A 22,893-nucleotide genomic window follows, 5' to 3' on the forward strand; every position below is an offset into this window, starting at 1 on the left:
AACGTTCCCAGCCAGACACGACTCTTACTTCATCCAGAACACAGAGGACCTCCAAGACAACAGGGGAGGGGGGGAGCACACACAATGGGGTACAAGAATTATCATTTTCCTCTTATTTGTATTTTAAGTTTTTTTGGTGTGTGTGTGTGTGTCTTATTTACAGTACCGATTTTAGCATGTAAATCTTGGTGGGGCAAAAAGAAAAGTGGAATGCATGCCAGCAAAGCCACTACACAACACTAAACAATACAGTAATTGCACTATAACGGTGCCCACAAACTGTTAGGGCCTACATAAAGCTGTCCCAACTGCAGTCCCGACATCTTACCACTACTCCAGCTGGCTATCAGCGGAGCCTTGTCTGGCAGTGAAACAGTTCATTCAGCTTCATTTACTGCCTTTAAAAAAAACATAGCTGATATGACTGATTTGCTTAAACAAATGTGGTTTCTAATGACAACTGAGATGTACAAACTATGGCATAAGGGGACGACATGCTGTCACACCCTGATCTTTGTTTTCTTATTTGGTTAGGTCAGGGTGACAAGGGCGGTGTGTTTAGTTGTTGTATTGTCTAGGGGTTTTGTATGTCTAGGGGTTTATATGTCTATGGTTGCCTAGATTGGTTCTCAATCAGAGGCAGCTGTTTATCGTTGTCTCTGATTGGGAACCATATTTAGGTAGCCATATTCCTTGGTTTATCTGTGGGTTATTGTCTTTGTATTAGTTGCCTGTGTCAGCACCAGTGTTTATAGCGTCACGTTTGTGTAAGTGGTTCTTTAATAAAGAGGAATGTATTCTCATCAACCTTGGTCTCCTTGTGACACATGCAGATAAGAGGCAATCTGTAATTTCGATTAAGACATTAATGAGAGAGCTAGGATGTACGTAACTTTAGAGGCTAAATGAAGAGGAGCAAATAGACCAAATTATTAGGGTGAGACACATGGCCTACTAACATTTTACTACACAATATACACTTATTACTTTCTTAGCTACAGTATACATATTTCCCTGGCATATTACAATTTATGCAGCATACAATACATTTTTGGACTCACATTGTTCATGCTGTGCTCACTTGAACAGGAAGGTGGTGCCGCCGGCCTCTGAGTTAACAGTTGTTTTGAGCGCAGCACAAATCCTGCTTAATTGACAGCATGGCCAATGTTGAATGTTTTAAACTTGGAAATGAGACCCTTAATCCCCGATATGGGACCACCACACAGCCACTGTCACTGATTCGTTCCACTCATTGATGAATTTGCGATTTCCAACTTGTTGTGTAATGTTTATGTCCAATGGTCGATGAGCACCGATACGTTTTACCTATAATTTCTCTTTTATTTATCTTCATATGACAAGGATTAAAAGGGATTTGCCAGTATATTGTCGATTTGATTCATGTGATGATTGCTAATTAAGATTGTGAAAGTATGATGTTGACATGATCAGTCCAATCAAAGCTACTGCACATATAACACGATTTTATCTGTGGCCAATGACCTTGAGCCTTCTTGGATGTGCACTTCTACCGCAGTAGCCAAAGGACAAACATTTTCACTGGTTGCGGTCCAAACACTTAAAAGACTCACCCTCGTCCACTTTCCATTGCCTTATGCCCTTGGGGGAATCCCCGTTGCCATCTTGGTGGGCGGTCCAAATGATTAGCCAAGCAAGGGAAGTTTGCAACACAAGCCCCTCAGCCCTCGTTTTTAGTCGGTTTTGCGAGTGTACAATTATGTTCACTCCTGGCCCCGAAACTCCCCAGAATTCAATTTGCGACGATTGTACATCCGCTAACAAAAGTCTGCGAACACTTAAAAACATCAATGGAGAAGTCAACATACAAGTGTAAGTAAAAACGAATGCAAATAAGTTAGAAATTGTGCAACTAATGCACATGACGGCACAAACACGTCTCGTAAAAAGTACATGTTTTTGTTTGGTTATCTTTTGGAAATTGTAAAAATAAAACATTTCCAGTTTGGCAGGCTAACGTTACTTAGCTAATTTATTTCCTTGCTATCATACAGTAGGCGTATATTAATAATGATGTATTTAATATTAGTAGACATGCACTCATAATTGACTGTAGCGCATATAAAGCACCCACAAGCTACCGGTGGCTGAAAACACAATCTCAGGATGAATTTCCGGCCATGGGTGGTCCATTTAAAAATCATTCTTTCCACCCTCGCCCCTTGCCCTGCAAGTGTATACTCGTCAGACATCATGATACGTCATCAGAAGTGTCCACTTATTTTGAGGGCTGAGGGGATAGGGTGTCTTTTTAAGTGTTTGAACCGCAGAACCGCAACAAAGTAACCTCTTACACTTTGCAGTGACGTAAAGTCACCATGAGTGACAGAACACTGAGCCAATCACGGCGCAACGCTCCATATTTTCTGCTGGCTTGCCCCACCATCACAGAAAGCACTGAGCTAGGCTGACACACATGCATTTTGGAGCTGCCTTACTCAAGAAAACAAAAGAGACCATGTTTGTATGAGGCTTTATTAACTTAATGTATATTATTTTTTACATTGTTTGCAAACTGATATATGACACGTATTAATGCCAAAATAACATGCAAAACAGGCATGCCCCATTTTTGCTATAAATATGGGGTTAAAACCTGAATGAGGGGTCACCACTGCTTGTTTATGGTGTTGAAATAAATATGTCTTCCTAGACATGTTGTGCTTGATTACCGTATTCTAGGACTAATATTTCCTGATTAACCTGGAATTGAGAAGCCTGGCATTGCTTACATCTCTATCCTACAGTATATCTTTTGATTATGGTGACCTCTGAAATGGGCTTCTTTAATTTCTGAACATCCCCACTCAGTCAAAATGTCAGTGATTGATGATGAGATGGGTATGCAGTTTGAGAGGGGATGCACTAATGTAGGACTTACTATTAAACTTGGTTGTGTGGTGCAGTTTAAAAAAACAAATTAAAGTTTGTGTTGTGAAAATAAATACGTAATACCTATAAATGTTGTGTTTGATAATTCATCGCTCACTGCCTGAAGTGCTGCTGATTTGCATGAATGGGGAAGGTGAATTTGTTTAACACGCTCATTGTGGAACGCGTTTGGGTCTTTGCGTGTCAAAATATACACTTCAAATAACACTATTTGACGCATTAAATTAGCTTTTACTTTGACACGTAAAATAACATTTATATTATAGAATGTTGTGTTCTGAATTTGTACGTGCAAGGCAAGCGCCACCACTACTATCAGTGGAACTGTCAAAGTTGTACAAAATGTCTGCAAATAAGCAAACACCGGCCACGAACGATGCGTTTACAATACCACGTAATAAGGCATTATTTGTTCGACCGCAACTTCTGGGGTACCGAGCTGCTTGCACCGATACAATCAGCCTGAAAACAATGACCACTAGAAACTGCAGTCATTTTCATTATTCTTAGGAATGATTTAGGAATCCTTGTGAGTAAGTATTAGCTAGATAGCCACTTGTTCGACTATTGAAATTGAAGTAGATAGCCAGCTACTTAACCCTGTTGCCCAAAGCTAACCTTATAAGGTGATTTCACACAGTCACAGTCCCGCGATAAGATCTACAATGCTAATATATGCGTAAACCCTTCACAGTTGTGTTCTGTCGGTGTCACTGAGTAGACTGGTACTTCATTCCATTGTTTCACATTCCAACCTTGTTTAACATTATCTAATCTAAATATGGCATGATTCCAGCCAATTGTAACCTTCAGCATCACTTTCAAAGAGGTACCTTTATTTTGAAGGCAAACCGCAAATTCCACTATTATGCCTAATCCTTATTGTGGCTAGCTTCACAACCCATAACCAGGTCCGGTCGAGCGTCATTAGCCACGTGAAGCAAACCCCAGTCAGCCTAGTGTGTGTATAGACATTCATATTGCACTGTACAGCTTTACCTAAGGATTGGGGATCAATGAAATGGTGTATCAGTCTACTCAAAACCCAATATATTTTTTCCCAACATCCTCTGCTATTAGACTCCAAAACATCAACCCAGTATTGTTTTTCCTTTGGAATAGTGTTCAATCCACATAGGTTGACAAAAAATGTGTCTCAATTCAGTTGTTTCAGAGTCCCGCAATTAGAGCTTCGACGCTAATGTTCTCTGCGTGTCACTGAGTAGACTGATACCCCATGTCATTGATCCACAATCCATAGGTAGGGTATAATACTCCAGTGTGATTTTTGTCAAATTAGCAAATTATTGTCGTTTGTTTATTTTCTATAACATTCTAACCTCGTTTAGCATGATCTATTCAATTATGGCATAATTCTACTATTTGTATTCATTTGCATCACTGTCAATGACACGTTTATTTTGAAGGCTAACCGCAAAATACACTATTGTAGCTATTCCTTATTGTGGCTAGCTTCACATATATGGACCCAACCACCATTAAATAAATAAGAACTATCTTATAAATTAGGGTTATTTTAGATGATGACACCTAGCTATATATTTAGCTAGCTAACTATATAGCTACTGAAACAGATGTCGTTTTCTATGTTTTGGGGAAGAACATTGTTTGCATCCATGAACTAGCTAACTTTCTTTTAAATGACCAGCACCGTAGGAGCCCGAAACAACTTTAGCAGTGTCATAGCATACGTATTGATGAATTGTTGTGACATGAAATGTGAATGTGTAATCAATGTACAATATCTACGTAAAAAACAACCTTTTAAAAAATGTATGAAGGCGTTAAATTATTATGTGGCGTGCAGTCATATTCGTGTCCTGATTGATTGGTCAACAATCTTATTTGACATGTCAAATAGTGTTATTTGATGTGTATCGTTTTTGACAGCAAAGACCCAAACCGCGTTCCATTGCTCATAGCTTGAGGACGTGGCGGTTATTGACCAATCACAAGGCCGAAGCTGTCCTGAAGTGGACCAATGGACAAGAAGAATGGCACAAACGCATATGTAACGCGGTTGGCTGGTTGAGTTTTTAGGACCGGAAACGATGGGTGTGTATCCGGAGTAGCTAGATATTCAAAATCGAAAGACTTTTCAGAAAGACCGGTGGTGAGTAAAGTATCTATTTCAGGCTTACGTAAATGCACAGTTCATCTATGTTTTTTCCCCCTGCTTAGTTATTGTAACATTAACGTTACACACACACTGAAGTAGGCAGTGCAAATGACATCTCGCATTTAGTACAACAACTGAAGTCTAGCTAGCTTGCTTGCAAACTGCACCGGTACCAAGGGTGTATTCATTGCGCCGATTCTGTTGCAAAACGCTTCTTAAAACGGAAACAAACGGAGCGAAACGTGGAGTGACGTACCTGAATTTGTTCGATAGAAATTCTCGTTTTACTCTGTTAGGTTCTTAAACGGTTTCCGTAATGAATACGTCATAGCACTCACAAATTAGCTAGCTACCCTGTTTATTTTAGCCATAAACGGTGAACCCACAGATGAGTAGGGGAAACCCTGAATTAGTTAAACTCAGGAAAGTCATGACGAATTCCTGTCAACTAAACGCACTGTCACAAACGATATTGTTGTGTAGTAAACCAAGTTAGTTAACTCTGCTCTCGCTCCTGTGTGTATGTGTGCCAGATTATGGAGCTGCGGCCGTTGGTCATGTGCTTTGCGCTGTGCGTGGTCTATGCCTTTAGTAAACCCACCATCGAGAAAAAGGACCGCGTCCACCATGACGACCCGCTTAGCAGCCGCGACCATGAAGATGCAGAGAACTTTGATTACGACCACGAGGCGTTTCTAGGACAGGACGAGGCCAAGACCTTCGATCAGCTCACACCAGAGGAGAGCAAGGAGAGACTTGGGTAACACACACTCTAGCAGCTACATTTGTATAGAAGTGAGAAATGGATTTGTATTAAACCATCTTTTCTACACACCATCTCTCTCTCTCCCTATAGTATGTTGGTAGAGCATATAGATGAGGACAAGGATGGGTATGTGTCAGTAGAGGAGATGAGAAAGTGGATCAAACACAGTCAGAAGAGGTGGATCTATGACGATGTGGACCGCCAGTGGAAAGGTCATGACCATAATGGAGATGGACTTGTGTCCTGGGAGGAGTACAAGAATGCTACATATGGATACATACTGGGTACGGGGGACACTCTGAAAGGAGTATAAGAATGTAATCTATGACACCTGACCAGTGCCTTTTTATTGGAAGGTCTAATTTTTCTAATTGGTGTGTGTGACCTTTTAGATGATCCAGACCCAGAGGATGGCTTCAGCTACAGACAGATGATTTCACGCGATGAGAGGAGATTCAAAATGTCTGACCTGGATGCTGACCTGAAGGCCAATAAAGAGGAGTTTACAGCCTTCCTCCATCCTGAGGAGTACGACCATATGAAGGATATAGTTGTACTGGTAGGTCATAGACTATAAATAAAACATTTAAGTTGTTTGAAGGTAGCCAGGCAGTAACATCTTTGTGCCATTACCCTCCTGTAGGAGACCATGGAGGACATTGATAAGAACGGAGACGGCTTTATAGACTTGGAGGAGTACATAGGTAAGTTATAACATCTGGAGAAGTACATGGGTTATTCAATGCCTGCTATAATACATGGCGTTCTTAAATGTTATTACACCTGGAGGAGGACATAGGTGCGATTTATAGCATCAGCAGAGCCCGAGTGGGTGAGAACGGTTCATTAACATTTTCTCTCTCCCTTCCTTTCCCTTCTCTCCCATCCTCAAGGTGACATGTATAACCAAGAGGGGGATCCGTCAGAGCCAGAGTGGGTGAGGACAGAGAGAGAACAGTTTACTGAGTTCAGAGACACAAACAAAGATGGCCACATGGACAAGGAGGAAACCAAAGACTGGATCCTGCCTTCAGACTATGACCACGCAGAGGCAGAAGCCAAACACTTGGTCTACGAGTCAGATAATGACAAGGTACACACACATGTTGATGTTTGAGCTAGTTGCCTGCATTGTGTGTGTGCATTTAAGCAAATACTGAAACACTTATTTATTCTCCCTTTGTAGGATGGCAAACTGACTAAGGCAGAGATCGTTGAGAAGTATGACCTCTTCGTTGGTAGCCAGGCTACTGACTTTGGAGAAGCCTTGGCAAGACACGATGAATTCTAACCCTTCCACTTCCCATGCTGGGTTGGGCTCAATTCCAATTCAACTCAGTCATGGAATTTAAAATCTCAATTTTAAAGTAGCGCACTATATGGAGTGACATTTGAGATGGAGTTTTTCACTCTGATGCCAAGGACAATTTATTTGATTTCCTGGCCTATTATACACACTAGTGAATGCATTACTTTGTACTAAGTAGTACACAATCAGGACACCTTGTTCCAGCTCTGCCTCCACCACCTTGGACAATGGAAAGGATATTTCCTTTGGCTTGTCTTTTTGTTTGCAGAGCAACTTTGTTATCAAATTTATATAAAAAAAAAAGATTTATAGAAGACCGTAAGTGTTTGTTCAAAAAGGTTACAAAAACAATATTGTGCATGCAATTATGTGCCGAACTGCGTGTTGGGGTCAATTCGGTGTTCAATTTAGGAAGGGAAATAAAATGTAATAGGAAACTAATTGAATTGATTTCAACCCTGGTGTGTGTATAGGGGCGGCAGGGTAGCCTAGTGGTTAGAGCGTTGGACTAGTAACCGGAAGTTGCAAGTTCAAATCCCCGAGCTGGCAAGGCACAAATCTGTCGTTCTGCCCCTGAACAGGCAGTTAACCCACTGTTCCTAGGCCGTCATTGAAAATTAGAATATGTTCTTAACTGACTGGCCTAGTTAAAATTAAAAATAGCTGTGTGTATATTCTGCTATGCACTGGACTATGAAGGGGAGCTATAACACGGGGGGGGGGGGCACTCTATGGGCTACCACCACATACTGCTCTTTGAGTTGATACGCAGACCAGCAATGTGGCCAATCCTGCCAGGTTTAGTAGTTGTAATCCAAGGAGTGTACCTGCAAATCTTCATGCATCGGCCAATAGCGGTCATCGATGACCCCTGTGTGCAGGTTTTAGTCCCTTGGTGATGCTTAATAAGTGGTTAGATCAGTGTTTCTCAACTTTAGTCCGAGAACCTCCTGGGTCATACATTTCTGATCTAGTACCTGTGCTATGAATATGAAACATCCTGTTTTATTTTGGAATCTGCTGAATTCTATGCTGTGCCACACTACACAATCATACACATACTACACTATGTTTTGGAGGATTATTAAAGTCAGATTTCCCCTCAGGCTTCTTTAGTTATTGTTGTCATAACTGTATAATTCCCCTCACTGTATGACCATCTATAACCACTGTTATTGGTCTGGTTCAACTTCACTTAAACCCTCTGTTATAAGGGCTATTTAACGCTGCCATAACAATGTCGTAAACAGTCATGATTGTTGGTGTAAAATCATTTGTGGTAAATTGACACAGTATGATTGTTTGACATGTTATGTAACCCTTATGACAGAGGGTTCTAGTAAAGTGTTTGCGTTGTCTTATATAATGTATATGATATAGCTGTTTTTTTACACACAATGCAGTGCCATGCCTGTCACTGGTGACTGCCCTGTACATACATTGTCACCTGTTTGTCGACTGTGTGTGCTGTTACCAATCATGGAGAAGTGTTTTTCTGATTAAAAGGATTTTGTGGAGTACCGATGTGTGGGGTTGCTTTAATAGAAATATAATGAACCATTGGGTGCTATGTATTTTAATAGGGTGAAAAGTTTTAGACCAATCTAAATAAAATATCTGTTTCCACATATTTTAGAACCATCGGATCAACCAAGACGTTATATTAAATTATTATTCAGTTTCTTCTAAAAACGAAACTGGAATAGAATGCTGTGGGTGTATCTAAATGAATGACCCTCTTATAGTGCCTCCAATCACAGAGTACATTTAAGCAATAAGGCACGAGGGTGTGTGGTATATGGCCAATATACAACAGCTAAGGGCTGTTCTTATGCACAATGCATCGCGGAGTGCCTGGACACAGCTCTTAGCCGTGGTATATTGGCCATATATCACAAACCCCTGAGGTGCCTAATTGCTATTATAAACTGGCTAGCAACGTAATTAGAGCAGTAAAAAAATGTTTTTGCCATACCCGTGGTATACGGTCTGATAAACCACGGCTGTCACCCAATCAGCATTCAGGGCTCAAACCACCCAGTTTATAATTCCCTATAAGACATGAATCAACACACAGATCAATACAATGTCCCTGTCCACCGAATCATCAGCAAGGTGAACAACAGAGTTGAAGTCACAACGCTCCAGAGAGGTCTAAGCTCTATGTGTGTGTGTGTACAGTATGTGTGTGAATCTGCATCTCTATCTCTGGGTGGGGCCAGAACTTGATACCGGCGTTGCTGCAGAAACCGCATCCTACAGTTCTAATTCAGGCAGCAGCATCTATACATAGAGTCAATATGAGACAAAACGGTATCAACCACCGGAAACATAATGCATACCGGTTTTCAGTATATACACGCACAATCACACGTACAGTAATGCCTATGTCATAAATGCATGCGCAGTTACACAGGGACATGTATACATTAATACCAGTCATCCAGTTGGAATGTAGATGTCTCCTGCTGAAGTCTCAGTATGCTAACATAGGAGAAGAAGGGAAAGAATGGCTTGAACACGGACACTGAGCTGGAGGAAGACAACTCTGAGGTACACACACACACACACACACACACACACACACACACACACACACACACACACACACACACACACACACACACACACACACACACACACACACACACACACACACACACACACACACACACACACACACACACACACACACACACACACACACACACACACACACACACACACACACACACTAAACACACACACACACACACACTTTTTTGTTGCCTAAAATGACATACCCAAATCTAACTGCCTGTAGCTCAGGCCCTGAAGCAAGGATATGCATATTCTTGGTACCATTTGAAAGGAAACACTGACTTTTGTGGAAATGTGAAAGGAATGTAGGAGAATATAACACAAAAGATCTGATAAAAGATAATACAAAGAAAAAACAAAACTCTTCTTTTGTATTTTTTTTCTACCATCGTCTTTGAAATGCAAGAGAGAGGGCATAATGTATTATTCCAGCCCAGGTGGAATTTAGATTTTGGCCACTAGATAACAGCAGTGTAGGTGCAAAGATTTAGACTGATCCAATGAACCATTGCATTTCTGTTCAAAATTGTGTCTCAAGACTGCCCTAATGTGCCTAATTTGCTTATCAATAACTTTTCATGTTCAAAACTGTGCACTCTCCTCAAACAATAGCATGGTATTATTTCACTGTAATAGCTACTGTAAATTGGACAGTGCAGCTAGATTAAGAAGAATTTAAGCTTTCTGCCAATATCAGATATGTCTATATCCTGGGAGATTTTCTTGTTACTTACACCCTCATGCTAATCGCATTAGCCTACGTTAGGTCAAATATTATTCCATCAGACACATGCTATAGCTGTGGGTCTTCTCCATACCCTCTGCCCCCCTTTCCCGTTTATAGATGGTAGTAGGTATCCTGCAGACTTGTGATCTCCCAGCCATGGATGTGGGGGGAAGTTCAGACCCGTATGTTAAACTCTACCAGACAAGAAGAGAACACTCTCAACCCTTACTACAATGAGTCCTTCAGCTTTGAGGTGCCCTTCGAACAGATAAAGGTACACCCCCCCCCCCCCACACACACACACTCTCTCTCTCTCTCTCTCTCTCTCTCTCTCTCTCTCACTCTCTCCCTCTCTCACTTATCCTGACTGACTTTGCCCTCCTACCCACCACAGGAGTTTGGTGGCACCAAATTGGGGAGGGCGGGCTCGTGCTAACGGCTAATGCAGAATCAGTGGAATGGTATCAAACACATCAAACACATGGTTTCCAGGTGTTAGATGCCATTCCATTCGCTCCCTTCCGACCATTATTATGAGCTGTCCTCCCCTCAGCAGCCTCTACTGCTGCCCACTTACCCACTCCAAAATACCTGATACCCATCCACCACTCATCAACCCTCATCAGCAATCCCACTCCTTAACCCCCCAATACTTCACTGGTATGCAACCCTATCAAGCCTTACTCAACCCCCACTAACTTTCTAACAATATCACCACTCGTGCCACCCCAAACCCCCTCCTCTACTGTTTAAAGAATTTATCCAGGACATTAACATGTATATCATGATAATACTATTAAACATGTACATTATACTATGTTATTAAACATTCAGAGATTTTTGCTCGTGTCCATTTTCACTCATATCAGATAGGCCTACATCAATGGCCAGCAGAGGGAGTCCAAGTCTTACACACACACACACACACACACACACACACACACACACACACACACACACACACACACACACGCACGCACGCACGCACGCACACACACACACACACACACACACACACACACACACACACACACACACATATATACACATATACAATCTAATTTATAATTTGATTAAAGATAAATTACTGTCTCTAAAGTAAGACTATATTTGTAATCATAAGTAGGCCCTACAGTGAATTAATTTGTTGCATTTGTGTCCTAAACTCAGAGAATCTCTCTAACTTGCAGGTAGCCCACTATTCTCCTGTGGATACTGCAATCAGGGATCCTTGGAACATCCATACCCATACTCTAACCTTAACCTCTACCCTACCTTTAACCTTAACCATAACTCTTACCTAACCATAACCCTTACCTAACCCTAACCTTACTTTAACCATTTTAAATGTCAACTTCAATGGGGTAGGGACAGTGGTTGAAAAAGTACCCAATTGTCATACTTGAGTTAAAGTAAAGTTACCTTCATAGAAAATGACTTAAAAGTCAGTCACCCAGTGAAATACTACTTGAGCAAAAGTCTAAAAATATTTGGTTTTAAATATACAGTACCAGTCAAAAGTTTTGACACACATACTCATTCCAGGGGTTTTCTTTACTTTTTACTTTTTTCTACATTGTTGAATAATAGTGAATACATCAAAACTATGAAATAACACATACGGAATCATGTAGTACCCAAAAAAAGTGTATATTTGAGATTCTTCAAAGTAGTGACCGTTTACCTTGATGACAGCTTTGCACACTCTTCGCATTCTCTCAACCAGCTTCACCTGGCTTTTCCAACAATCTTGAAGGATGCAATGTTGTTCCCTATTAAAATATATTTTGATTTGTTTAACACTTTTTTGGTTACTACATGATTCCTTATGTGTTATTTCATAGTGTTGATGTCTTCACTATTAATCTTCAATGTAGAAAATAGTAAAAATAAATAAAAACCTTTGAATGAGTAGGTGTGTCCAAAGTTTTGACTGGTACTGTATATGTACTGTTTAGTGACTTAAGTATCAACAGTAGATGCAATTAAGAAAAATATACTTACCTATCAGAAGTGAAAGTATAGCAGATAGCCAGCGGCATACTCCACCACTCAGACATCATTTAGAATTTAAGTTCTTGTGTTTAGTGAGTCTGCCAGGTCAGATGCAATAAGGATGACCATGGATGTTATTTTGATTTTGAAGTGTGTGAATTGGACCAGTTTCCTGTCCTTCTAAGCATTCAAAATGTAAAGAGTGCTATTGGGTGTGAAGAAAAATGTATGGAGTAAAAAGTACATAATTTTATTTAGGAATGTAGTGAAGTAAAAGTAAAAGTTGTAAAAAATATAAATAGTAAAGTACAGATGTCCCCCAAAACTACTTAAGCAATACTTTAAAGTATTTTTACTTAAGTACTTTACACCACTTTCAGTCGGTTTGATGTCACCAGTTTTACACAAAAATCATGCGCCCCCCCCCCCCCCCCCCCGCACCTGCGCGAAGGTGAACTCGTGACCTCGTCATCCATCCGAGTTGCACGCTCAACTATGTGCGCGTGGACGTGAACCGCGGGAAGTCCGGTAACGAACAGAGAACCTCCTCTACTCTCCGGTCTGTCCTGTGAAATGTTCCGTTAACCTCCGGGTGGATGAGCTCTGAGATGAACGGTCAACGTAGAGTAATACTGGTCCTTCTTTCGTGGTGTTCAGTTCTCCAGCTGCTGACAGCACACGGTGAGTCTCCCAGGACACACGCGCATCATATCAAAATGCATAACTTAGATGAGTACTATAACCTTTACTGTTTCAACATAAACGTTTGACGTTCTAAGAGTGATTCCAAAAATGTCAAAGAGAGAGCAGAAAACTAGCACCAGGGTTGTATACGCGAGACATTTTTGAAAAGTTAATATTTTGCTGTTTTAACCTTAGGAAATATCGGATGATAGGCACATTGTACTGTTCACGTTTGAATTGTGGGTTTTCAACCCCCCGCAGTGACATCGTTATGGCCTTGGGGAATTATGATTGACAAATGGTTTACTTTGGATAGGAATACATTAGAGCTGATACTGTCTTTTAAATCATTCAGAAGTGTAGCCTAAATTGTTGCTGTTCAATAATGTGCTCCAGCGATCCTAAATTCGAACTAAATTAATACATGTGATATGTTTTGTCGACTTGTGGTATATATGTGATGATATTTTATGTGTTGTGATAATGAAGTAATACTTTTGATGGTGTGTGAGGTTTTACTGATGTTTTTTTGTTGTGTTCAGCAGCTCAGAGCCAACTGACAGAGACAGACAGTAGACTACAGAGGTAAGAGAGGAGAGGAAGCGAGAAACATTCATCATCTCAGGGGATTCATTAATTCAATGTCATGGCTAAACTGATACATGTGTGTGTTTGGTTTGGATGTATTCAAGTGGTCAAAAGTGCAATTAACTTCAGTTTGCATGTTTCTCCTCATAATGAATGTATATCTCCCTGTGCTGTGTGTGTGTGTGTGTGTGTGTGTGTGTCTGTGTGTGTCTGTGTGTGTGTGTGCGTGTGCATGTGTACGTGCGTGAGTGCAGGAGGGCTAATGCACTGCGGAGGAAACGGGATCTCCTAGGGGAGGAGGTAGGCACACTACACCTAAGAGAAGCAGATGAGGTCAGGGCATACACACACACAACACCCTGACTAGCACAAAGACACCTTTGTAGGACACACACACATACATACACTGGTGCAACTACACACAGGGGTAGAGATACACATTTACTACACATGTTTGTGCATGTGTGTGTGATCATCAGTGTTCTCTTCTCACCAGACATTCAGTCCACTTCTCTCTGAAGCAACTCTCCCTCGCAGTGTTCTACACAATTACACCGCCCGCGATGCCTCCTCAGGTACACACACACACACACACACACATACATACATACATACACACAGGGCCTAAAGTGCCTTGCCTTCAGAAAGTATTCACACCCCTTGAATTTAAAATGGATAACATTTAGATTTTGTGTCACTTGCTAGACACAATACCTCATTATGACATCTCATAAGGTCAAAGTGTAATTACTGTATGCTTTTAGACATTTTTACAAAATAATTCAAAATTAAAAGCTGAAATGTCTTGAGTCAATAAGTATTCTATCCCTTTATTATGGCGAGCTTAAATAAGTTCAGGAGTAAAAATGTGCTTCTTTGGGATTGTTGAGCTAACGTATGCTAATGCTATTAGCATGAGGTTGTAAGTAACAAGGACATTTCCCAGGACGACCTAGACATATCTGATATTGGCAGAAATCTTAAATTCTTGTTAATCTAACTGCACTGTCCAATTTACAGTAGCTATTACAGTGAAAGAATACCATGCTATTGCTTGAGGAGAGTGCACAGTTTTGAACATGAAAAGTTATTATTAATAAACAAATTAGGCACATTTGGGCAGTCTTGATACAACATTTTAAACAGAAACTCAATGGTTCACTGGATCAGTCTAAATCTTTGCACATACACTGCTGTCATCTAGTGGCCACAATCTAAATTGCACCTGGGCTGGAATAGTACATTATGGCCTTTCTCTTGCATTTCAAAGACGATGGTACAAAAAAATGCAAAAGAACGGTTGGTTCTTTCTTTGTATTATCTTTTAACAGATCTATTGTGTAATATTCTCCTACATTCCTTCTCATTTCCACAATGTTCAAAGTGTTTCCTTTCAAATGGTACCAAGAATATGCATATCCTTGCTTCAGGGCCTGAGCTACAGGCAGTTAGATTAGGGTATGTCATATTAGGCGAAAAAAATAAAAGGTTCGGATACTTAAGAAGTTCAAGTCACATAATAGTTTGCATGTATTGAAGGCTCCTCTAAGGAGGAAGGGGAGGACCATCCGCCTCAGTGAATTTCATAAAAATAAAAATAGTGAAACATAAAGAAGTTATCCTTTTTAGGATAACTAAATATATTCACATCACCAAATAATTTATTAAAACACACTGTTTTGGAATCAATGTCTACATTACCCTCAACGTCACTCTCTGTGGTAGCGCTATGATGTAGCCGGAGGACAGTTAATTTCCTTCCTCCTCTGGGTACATTGACTTTAATACAAAACCCAGGAGGCTCATGTTTTTCACCCCCTTCCATCGACTTGCACAGTAATTATGATATCTTCCGGAGGATGTCCTCCAACTTGCAGCATGAACTGACATGTTTCCCACACAATCAACAAATCATAGAATGAATCTAGTACTGAAAGCATAAGCTATAGATAGCTAGCACTGCAGTGCATAATATGAGCTGAGTAGTTAATACAAATAGAGAGAAAGTCAATCGTTGAACAGTTTTGAGAGAGAGATTTTTTTCACTTTCATTACTTAGCTATAAAATGCAGCTAGCTAGTTTAGCCTACTCAAACACCCAGTGGTGGAAAAAAGTACCCAATTGTCATACTTAAGTAAAAGTAAAGTTACTGTGGTAAACCGTGGGTGCAAAAAAGTACCCAGTGTAAAATATTACTTGAGTAAAATTCTTAAAATATTTGGTTTTAAATATACTTCAGTATCAAAAGTAAATATAATTGCTAAAATTTACTTAAGTATCAAAAGTACAAGTATAACCCATATAATAAGCAAAGCAGAGGCAGAGGCACACTCCAACACTATAATTTACAAACAAAGCATGTGTTTAGTGATCCGCCAGATAAGAGGCAGTAGGATGACCAGGGATGTTCTCTTGATTAAGTGTGTGAATTAGACAATTTTCCTGTCCTGCTAAGCATTCAAAATGTTAAAAATATTTTTATGCGTCAGGGAAAATATATGGAGTAAAAAGTACATACTTTTCTTTAGGAATGTAGTGATGTAAAAGTATAAAAAAATATAAATAGTAAAGTAATGTACGGATACCCCCAAAAACGACTTAAGTAATACTTTAAAGTATTCAAACAGAGAGGGATGCTATGTTAGCTAGCTGGCTATAGTTATCCAACACTGGAACTCTTCCAAGTCAATGTAAGCTTTTGGTTTTATTATTTTATTGCCACTGGGGCCCGGCGAGGTAACTGCTTGCTGTACACTGTACTGCATGATTGTAGCGGGTTTACTAACACGTCAGGTCTAGAAGCTAGAAGCTATCTTGACTAGGCTGTGTGTAGCGGTTATCGCTTATGGCATGAAGGTTTTGCTTGGAAAGTGTTTTTTACCTGGTCACAGACAGTTGTTGTGTTGTGCACTGAAGTCCACAAGCTAAGGGAAAATATTATACAAAGATCAATGTTATCATGCTGTTTGTATGTGGCTGCTATGAAAGTGAACTGTATTTGTGGGTGATCAGGGATGTGTTGATTCATTCTGCCGATTCTGTTGAAAAACTTTTCTTATACGGAAGCAAATAGAACAAAACAGGAATAAACATATCTTAATTTGTCCAAGAGAAACTCTCTTTTGCAACTGCTTGGAGTAATGATTACACCCTAGATCAGCTAGATGCAGGCAAGAGTGGGCAAGGTGTTATTGAATGTGTTTGTCTGTCACCTAGATTACTATAATTTTTCTTTCGCCCTGTGTACCCTAATAATGGCGCCAGAGTGGATAGATGCCGTTTTACGGGCTCCTAACCAACTGTGCTCTTTATTATTTTTTTTCACGTTGTTTGTAACTTATTTTGTACATGATGTTGCTGCTACCGTCTCTTATGAAATGAGCTTCTGGACATCAGTACAGCGATTACTCACTTCGAACTGGACAAAGCTTTTTTCTTTAACGAGTCCGACACAAAGGACATGCTGCTTTCTCAAGACCATGCCCAAATTCCCATCATTCACGTGAAAAAAAGACAGAGAAAAATGGGGCGGAGGTCATGGTGCCTGCCTTGTGAGAATTCGTAAGCGAGTGAGTAAACCTCTAGGGGCTACAAGAATGATCAGATTAATATTGCCATTGAGAAAATTCAAAACAAAACAAGACATGACCTTTATCAAGGTCAGTCTCGCAAAAATACGCATTCTTGTGTTCTAACTACCCTTGTGGTAAAAATTATGTAGGTAAAACAAAGCGCAAATTAAAAGTACGTATCTCAGAGCATTAAAAGTACGTATCTCAGAGCATCGTAGCACCATTAGGTGTAAAAACTTTACTTACCCAGTTGCGGCCCACTTCTTGGAGGCAGGCCACTCGATTTCGTCTCTGCGTTATATTGGCATCGAACATGTCAGCCTCCCTAGGAGAGGGGGTGACCTTGATAATTTATTGTTAAAATGAGAGGCTGCCTGGATCTTTAACTTAAAGACCCTTGCGCCCTTCGGTCTCAACGTAGACTTTGATCTGAAGCCATTCTTGTGATTATTGTGACTTTGCCATTGTTATTGTTTGTAAGCTTGTGTAGTCAAATTAATTTATGGTCATATGCTAACCATTTGTTGTTTGTATGCTGTTCTTTGTATGACATTTTAATATTTGATAATTAACCAATGATATTAGGCCACTCTTGGCCATGATTACAGACACCTGTGTCTTTTGACACTACATAAACAAGTCATCCCGCAGTGTTTGTGATTATACCCTGATGAAGACAGCTTGGCTGTCGAAATGTTGGTAATTACATTTTTCCATCTGAGCTTCTAGAGTGTGCGGCTCTCTTTTATTTTCAAGTTTTCTACTCCGCTAGCCAGCACCTCGCCTAAATAGGTGTGCATTTATTTTTCTTCTAGATTGAGGAGTACACCACCTCAGTCACTGGCTTCATCAATAAGTGCATCAATGACGTCATCCCCACAGTGACTGGTCGTACATATCCCAACCAGAAGCCATGGATAACAGGCAACATCCGCAATGAGCTAAAGGGTAGAGCTGCTGCTTTCAAGGAGCGGAAGACTAATCTGGACGCTTATAAGAAATTCTGCTATGCTCTCAGACAAACCATCAAACAGGCGTCAATACAGAACTAAGATAGAATTTTACTACACTGGCTCTGATGCTTGTCGGATGAGGCAGGGCTTGCAAACTATTACGGACTACAAAGGGAAACCCAGCCGCGATCTGCCCAGGGACGCGAGCCTACCAGACGAGCTTAATGCCTTTTATGCTCGCTTCTAAACAAGCAACACCGAAGCATGCATGAGAACACCAGCTGTTCCGGATGACTGTGTGATCACGCTCCCCGTAACCGATGTGAGCAAGACCTTTTAACAGGTCAACATTCAGAAAGCCTCGGGGCCAGACGGATTACCAGGACGTGTACTCAAAGCACGCGCGGACCAACTGGCAAGTGTCTTCACTGACATTTTCAACCTCCCCCTGACCGAGTCTGTAAAGCCTACATGTTTCAAGCAGACCACCATAGTCCATGTGCCCAAGAAAGTGAAGGTAACCTGTCACAATAGTGGTCGGCCTGATCACAGACAACGATGAGACAGCCTATAGGGAGGAGGTCAGAGACCTGACAGTGTGATGCCAGGACAAAGACCTCTCCCTCAATGTGAGCAAGACAAAGGAGCTGATAGTGCACTACAGGAAAAGGTGGGCCTAGCCGGCCCCCGTTAACATCGACAGGGCTGTAGTGGAGCGGATCAAGAGTTTCAAGTTCCTTGGTATCCACATCACCGACGAACTATCATGGTCCAAACACACCAACACAGTCGTGAAGAGGGCACGACAACACCTTTTCCCTCTTCGGAGACTGAAAATATTTGACACGGGGTCCCCAGATCCATAAAAAGTTATACAGCTGCACCATCGAGAGCATCCTGACCGGTTGCATCACCACCTGGTGTGGCAACTGCTCGTGTGACAACTGCTCGTCACCTTAAGGTGCTACAGAGGGTAGTGTGCACGGCCCAGTACGTCACTGGGGCTAAGCTTCCTAAATCCAGGACATATATACTAGGTGGTGTCAAAGGAAGGGACAAAAATTTGCCTAAGACTCCATCCACCCTAGTCATAGACTGTTCTCTCTGCTACCGCACGGAAAGCGGTACCGGAGCGCCAAGTCTAGGACCAAAATGCCCCTTAAAAGCTTCTACCCCCAAGCCATAAGACTGCTGAACAATTAATTAAATGGCCACCTGGACTATTTACATTGACACCCCCTTATTTTTACACTGCTGCTACTCGCTGTTTATTATCTGTGGATAGTCACTTTACCACTACCTACATGTACAAATGACCTCGACTAACCTGTACCCCCGCACATTGACTAGGTACTGGCACCCCCTGTTTGTAGCCTCGTTATTGTTATTTTATTGTGTTACTTTATTTGTTATTTTTTTAACTTTAGTTTATTTAGTTTTATATTTTCTTAACTCTTTTTCTTGAACTGCATTGTTCAGAATGGGAAATGTCAGAATAATAGTACAGAGAATTATTTATTTCATCACATTCCCAGTGGGTCAGAAGTTTACATACACTCAATAAGTATTTGGTAGCATTGCCTTGAAATTGTTTAACTTAGGTCAAACATTTGGGGTAGCCTTCCACAAGCTTCCCACAATAAGTTGGGTGAATTTTGGCCCATTCCTCCTGACAGAGCTGGTGTAACTGAGTCAGGTTTGTCGGCCTTCTTGCTCGTACATGCTTTTTCAGTTCTGCCCACAAATGTTCTATAGGATTGAGGTCAAGGCTTTGTGATGGCCACTCCAATACCTTGACTTTGGTGTCCTTAAGCCATTTTGCCACAACTTTGGAAGTATGCTTGGGGTCATTGTCCATTTGGAAGACCCATTTGCAACCAAGCTTTAACTTCCTGACTGATGTCTTGAGATGTTGCTTCAATATATCCACATACTTTTCCTCACTCATGATGCCATCTATTTTGTGAAGTGCACCAGTCAGTCCTGCAGCAAAGCACCCCCACAACATGATGCTTCCACCCCGTCCTTCACGGTTGGGATGGTGTTCTTTGGCCTGCAAGCCTCTTCCTTTTCCTGCAAACATAACAATGGTCATTATGGCCAAACAGTTCTATTTTTGTTTCATCAGACTAGAGAACATTTCTCCAAAAAGTACAATCTTCGTCCACATGTGCAGTTGCAAACCGTAGTCTGGCTTTTTTATGACGGTTTTGGAGCAGTGGCTTCTTCCTTTCTGAGTGGCCTTTCAGGTTAGGTTGATATAGGACTTGTTTTACTGTGGATATAGAAACATTTCTACCTGTTTCCTCCAGCATCTTCACAAGGTCCTTTGCTGTTGTTCTGGGATTGATTTGCCCTTTTCGCGCAAAAGTATGTTCATCTCTAAGAGACAGAACGCGTCTCCTTCCTGATCAGTATGATGGCTGCGTGGTCCAATGGTGTTTATACTTGCGTACTATTGTTTGTACAGATGAGCGTGGTACCTTCAGGCGTTTGGAAATTGCTCCCAAGGATGAACCAGACTTGTGGAGGTCTACATTTTTTCCTGATGTCTTGGCTGATTTCTTTTGATTTTCCCATGATGTCAAGCAAAGAGGCACTGAGTTTGAAGGTAGACCTTGAAATACATCCACAGGTAAGCCTCCAGTTGACTCAGTTGATGTCAATTAGCCTATCAGAAGCATGTTAAGCCATGACATCATTTTCTGGAATTTTCCAAGCTGTTTAAAGGCACACTCAACTTAGTGTATGTTAACTTCTGACCCACTGGAATTGTGATACAGTGAATTATAAGTGAAATAATCTGTCTGTAAACAATTGTTGGAAAAAGGACTTGTGTCATGCACAAAGTAGATGTCCTAACCGAATTGCTAAAACTATAATTTGTTAACAAGATATTTGTGGAGTGGTTGAAAAACGAGTTTTAATTACTCCAACCTAAGTGTATGTAAACTTCCGACTTCAACTGTATGAATGTACTCATGACTCCATTCTATGTGCACCACAATTACTATCTGTTTCTCCTTGTGAAAGCCACACTCTGTAAGACCGTATTTTATAACTTAGCTAGTCATGTTGGCAATTTGAATAAGCTTTCAAATTATGCCCACCTGACCCATTTCATGGTTCATAATGGACTGTTTTTGGATTCCGTAAAAACAACAGTAATTGTGCGATGGGGGGATGCAGGGATGTGTTCCAAACAAAAAACAACAGTAATTGTGCGATGGGGGGATGCAGGGATGTGTTCCAAACAAAAAACAACAGTACTTGTACGATGGGGGGATGCAGGGATGTGTTCCAAACAAAAAACAACAGTAATTGTGCGATGGGGGGATGTAGGGATGTGTTCCAAACAAAAAACAACAGTAATTGTGCGATGGGGGGATGCAGGGATGTGTTCCAAACAAAAAACAACACGTTTGCTTGCTTCAGTTCCTCAACAACACAGCTGAGAGCTCAAAAAAGCACCTAATACTTGAAGGCTCTTTCCTTGAGAATTGAAATGACTTAGGAACTGTGCACACTTTGGAGAGGTGTGTGGACCCTTGTCATTTTTTAAAATGTTGCACTGACCCCAAAACTTCCATGAATATTCTTATTATATTACTAAATATCCCAAGTATTTTCTGATTTCGATGTTGACAAATAATATGAAAAGTTCAGTTAATGTAAAATCAACAGTGTAATGTTTTGATTCAGTCTTGTGTCAGGTGAACTGTTTGGTCCTTATCTTTGGTCTGATCATTTCACCATAATCTCCAAAGTGTTCGCTTTCAATTGCTACCATGGTTATGCATATGCTACTCATATTTCTTCTGATAGAAACATTTTAATCTGATCATATAGGCAAATTCTCACGAGTGTAAAGGGTTAAAGCAATTTCTCTCGTAAAGAATACGTTATTCATCAATTGGTGAATCTCAAAGTATTTCCAGAGGAGTTCTAAGGAATTGAGGAAAGATTGTGTCTGTGTTTCACCAGAGTACTGTGGCTGTCTGAATGGGGGCTGGTGTCAGGAGGGAGGTGTGTGTGACTGTGCACAGTTCCAGGCCCTCGGAGACCGCTGCCAGATCAGTGAGTAACACACACACATTTTGAACCTAGAACCATAATGTATGTTTCATTTTGGTGTGTGTGTGCCTGCATGAGAGTCAGACTGACACATCCATCAGCAACCATTAATAAGCTGTCCACACTGTCATAAATAACCACACACACACACCCACACACACACATACACACCAGTCCATAGTGTGTATGATTAAGTCTGGAGGATTAGGATTGAGTTTCTGTAGACTACACAGGGTTTCTATACATCAGAGATGCGTCTCTAGTAGAGCCTCTATAGCAGTGGTCACCAACCTTTTTTGAGTCAAGATCACTTTCGCAGTCAAAAAGCAAGTTGAGATCTACGCTCAGATTTTTTTTTTACATTAACCTCACACAAACAGTTTTGTAGGAATGAGGTTTGGACAGTAGGCCTAATAGATTATCACAACATATTGGCTATATGATTGGCCTGCCAATACTGTTAAACAGACCATATTATATTTCAAAACTGAAGCTTTGATAACAAAATAGATCAGTTGGTTTAGCACCTTTTAATTTTTACTGGACTGATGGTACCTGCATCTGATGGTC

General features: G+C 40.8%; 2 protein-coding genes across 3 annotated transcripts in view; both read left to right on the forward strand.

The window, feature by feature from the left end:
* The first annotated feature begins 1,722 nt into the window (after positions 1-1,722).
* Positions 1,723-8,669, forward strand: calub (calumenin b). 2 transcript variants are annotated; one of them, XM_020480825.2, is made up of 7 exons: positions 1,723-1,854; positions 5,608-5,834; positions 5,931-6,124; positions 6,233-6,399; positions 6,484-6,544; positions 6,734-6,933; positions 7,027-8,478. In XM_020480825.2, the coding sequence occupies exons 2-7, from the start codon at positions 5,611-5,613 to the stop codon at positions 7,129-7,131; spliced, it is 951 nt and encodes a 316-aa protein (XP_020336414.1). In that variant the 5' UTR covers positions 1,723-1,854; positions 5,608-5,610; the 3' UTR covers positions 7,132-8,478. The 2 variants fall into 2 exon arrangements, with proteins under 2 accessions (XP_020336414.1, XP_020336413.1); XM_020480824.2 differs by lacking the exon at positions 1,723-1,854 and adding an exon at positions 4,953-5,068 and having other exon boundaries at positions 7,027-8,669.
* A 1,971-nt stretch (positions 8,670-10,640) lies between these two features.
* Positions 10,641-22,893, forward strand: part of LOC109888858 (otogelin-like protein) — a 62,404-nt gene continuing 50,151 nt past the window's right edge. The window contains exons 1-3 of the mRNA XM_031821413.1: positions 10,641-10,730; positions 14,220-14,298; positions 22,234-22,326. Coding sequence (XP_031677273.1) covers positions 10,641-10,730; positions 14,220-14,298; positions 22,234-22,326 — 262 coding nt within the window. The remainder of the gene's footprint in view (positions 10,731-14,219; positions 14,299-22,233; positions 22,327-22,893) is intronic.

The sequence above is a fragment of the Oncorhynchus kisutch genome, linkage group LG4, assembly GCF_002021735.2.
Source record: "Oncorhynchus kisutch isolate 150728-3 linkage group LG4, Okis_V2, whole genome shotgun sequence".
Lineage (NCBI taxonomy): Eukaryota > Metazoa > Chordata > Actinopteri > Salmoniformes > Salmonidae > Oncorhynchus > Oncorhynchus kisutch.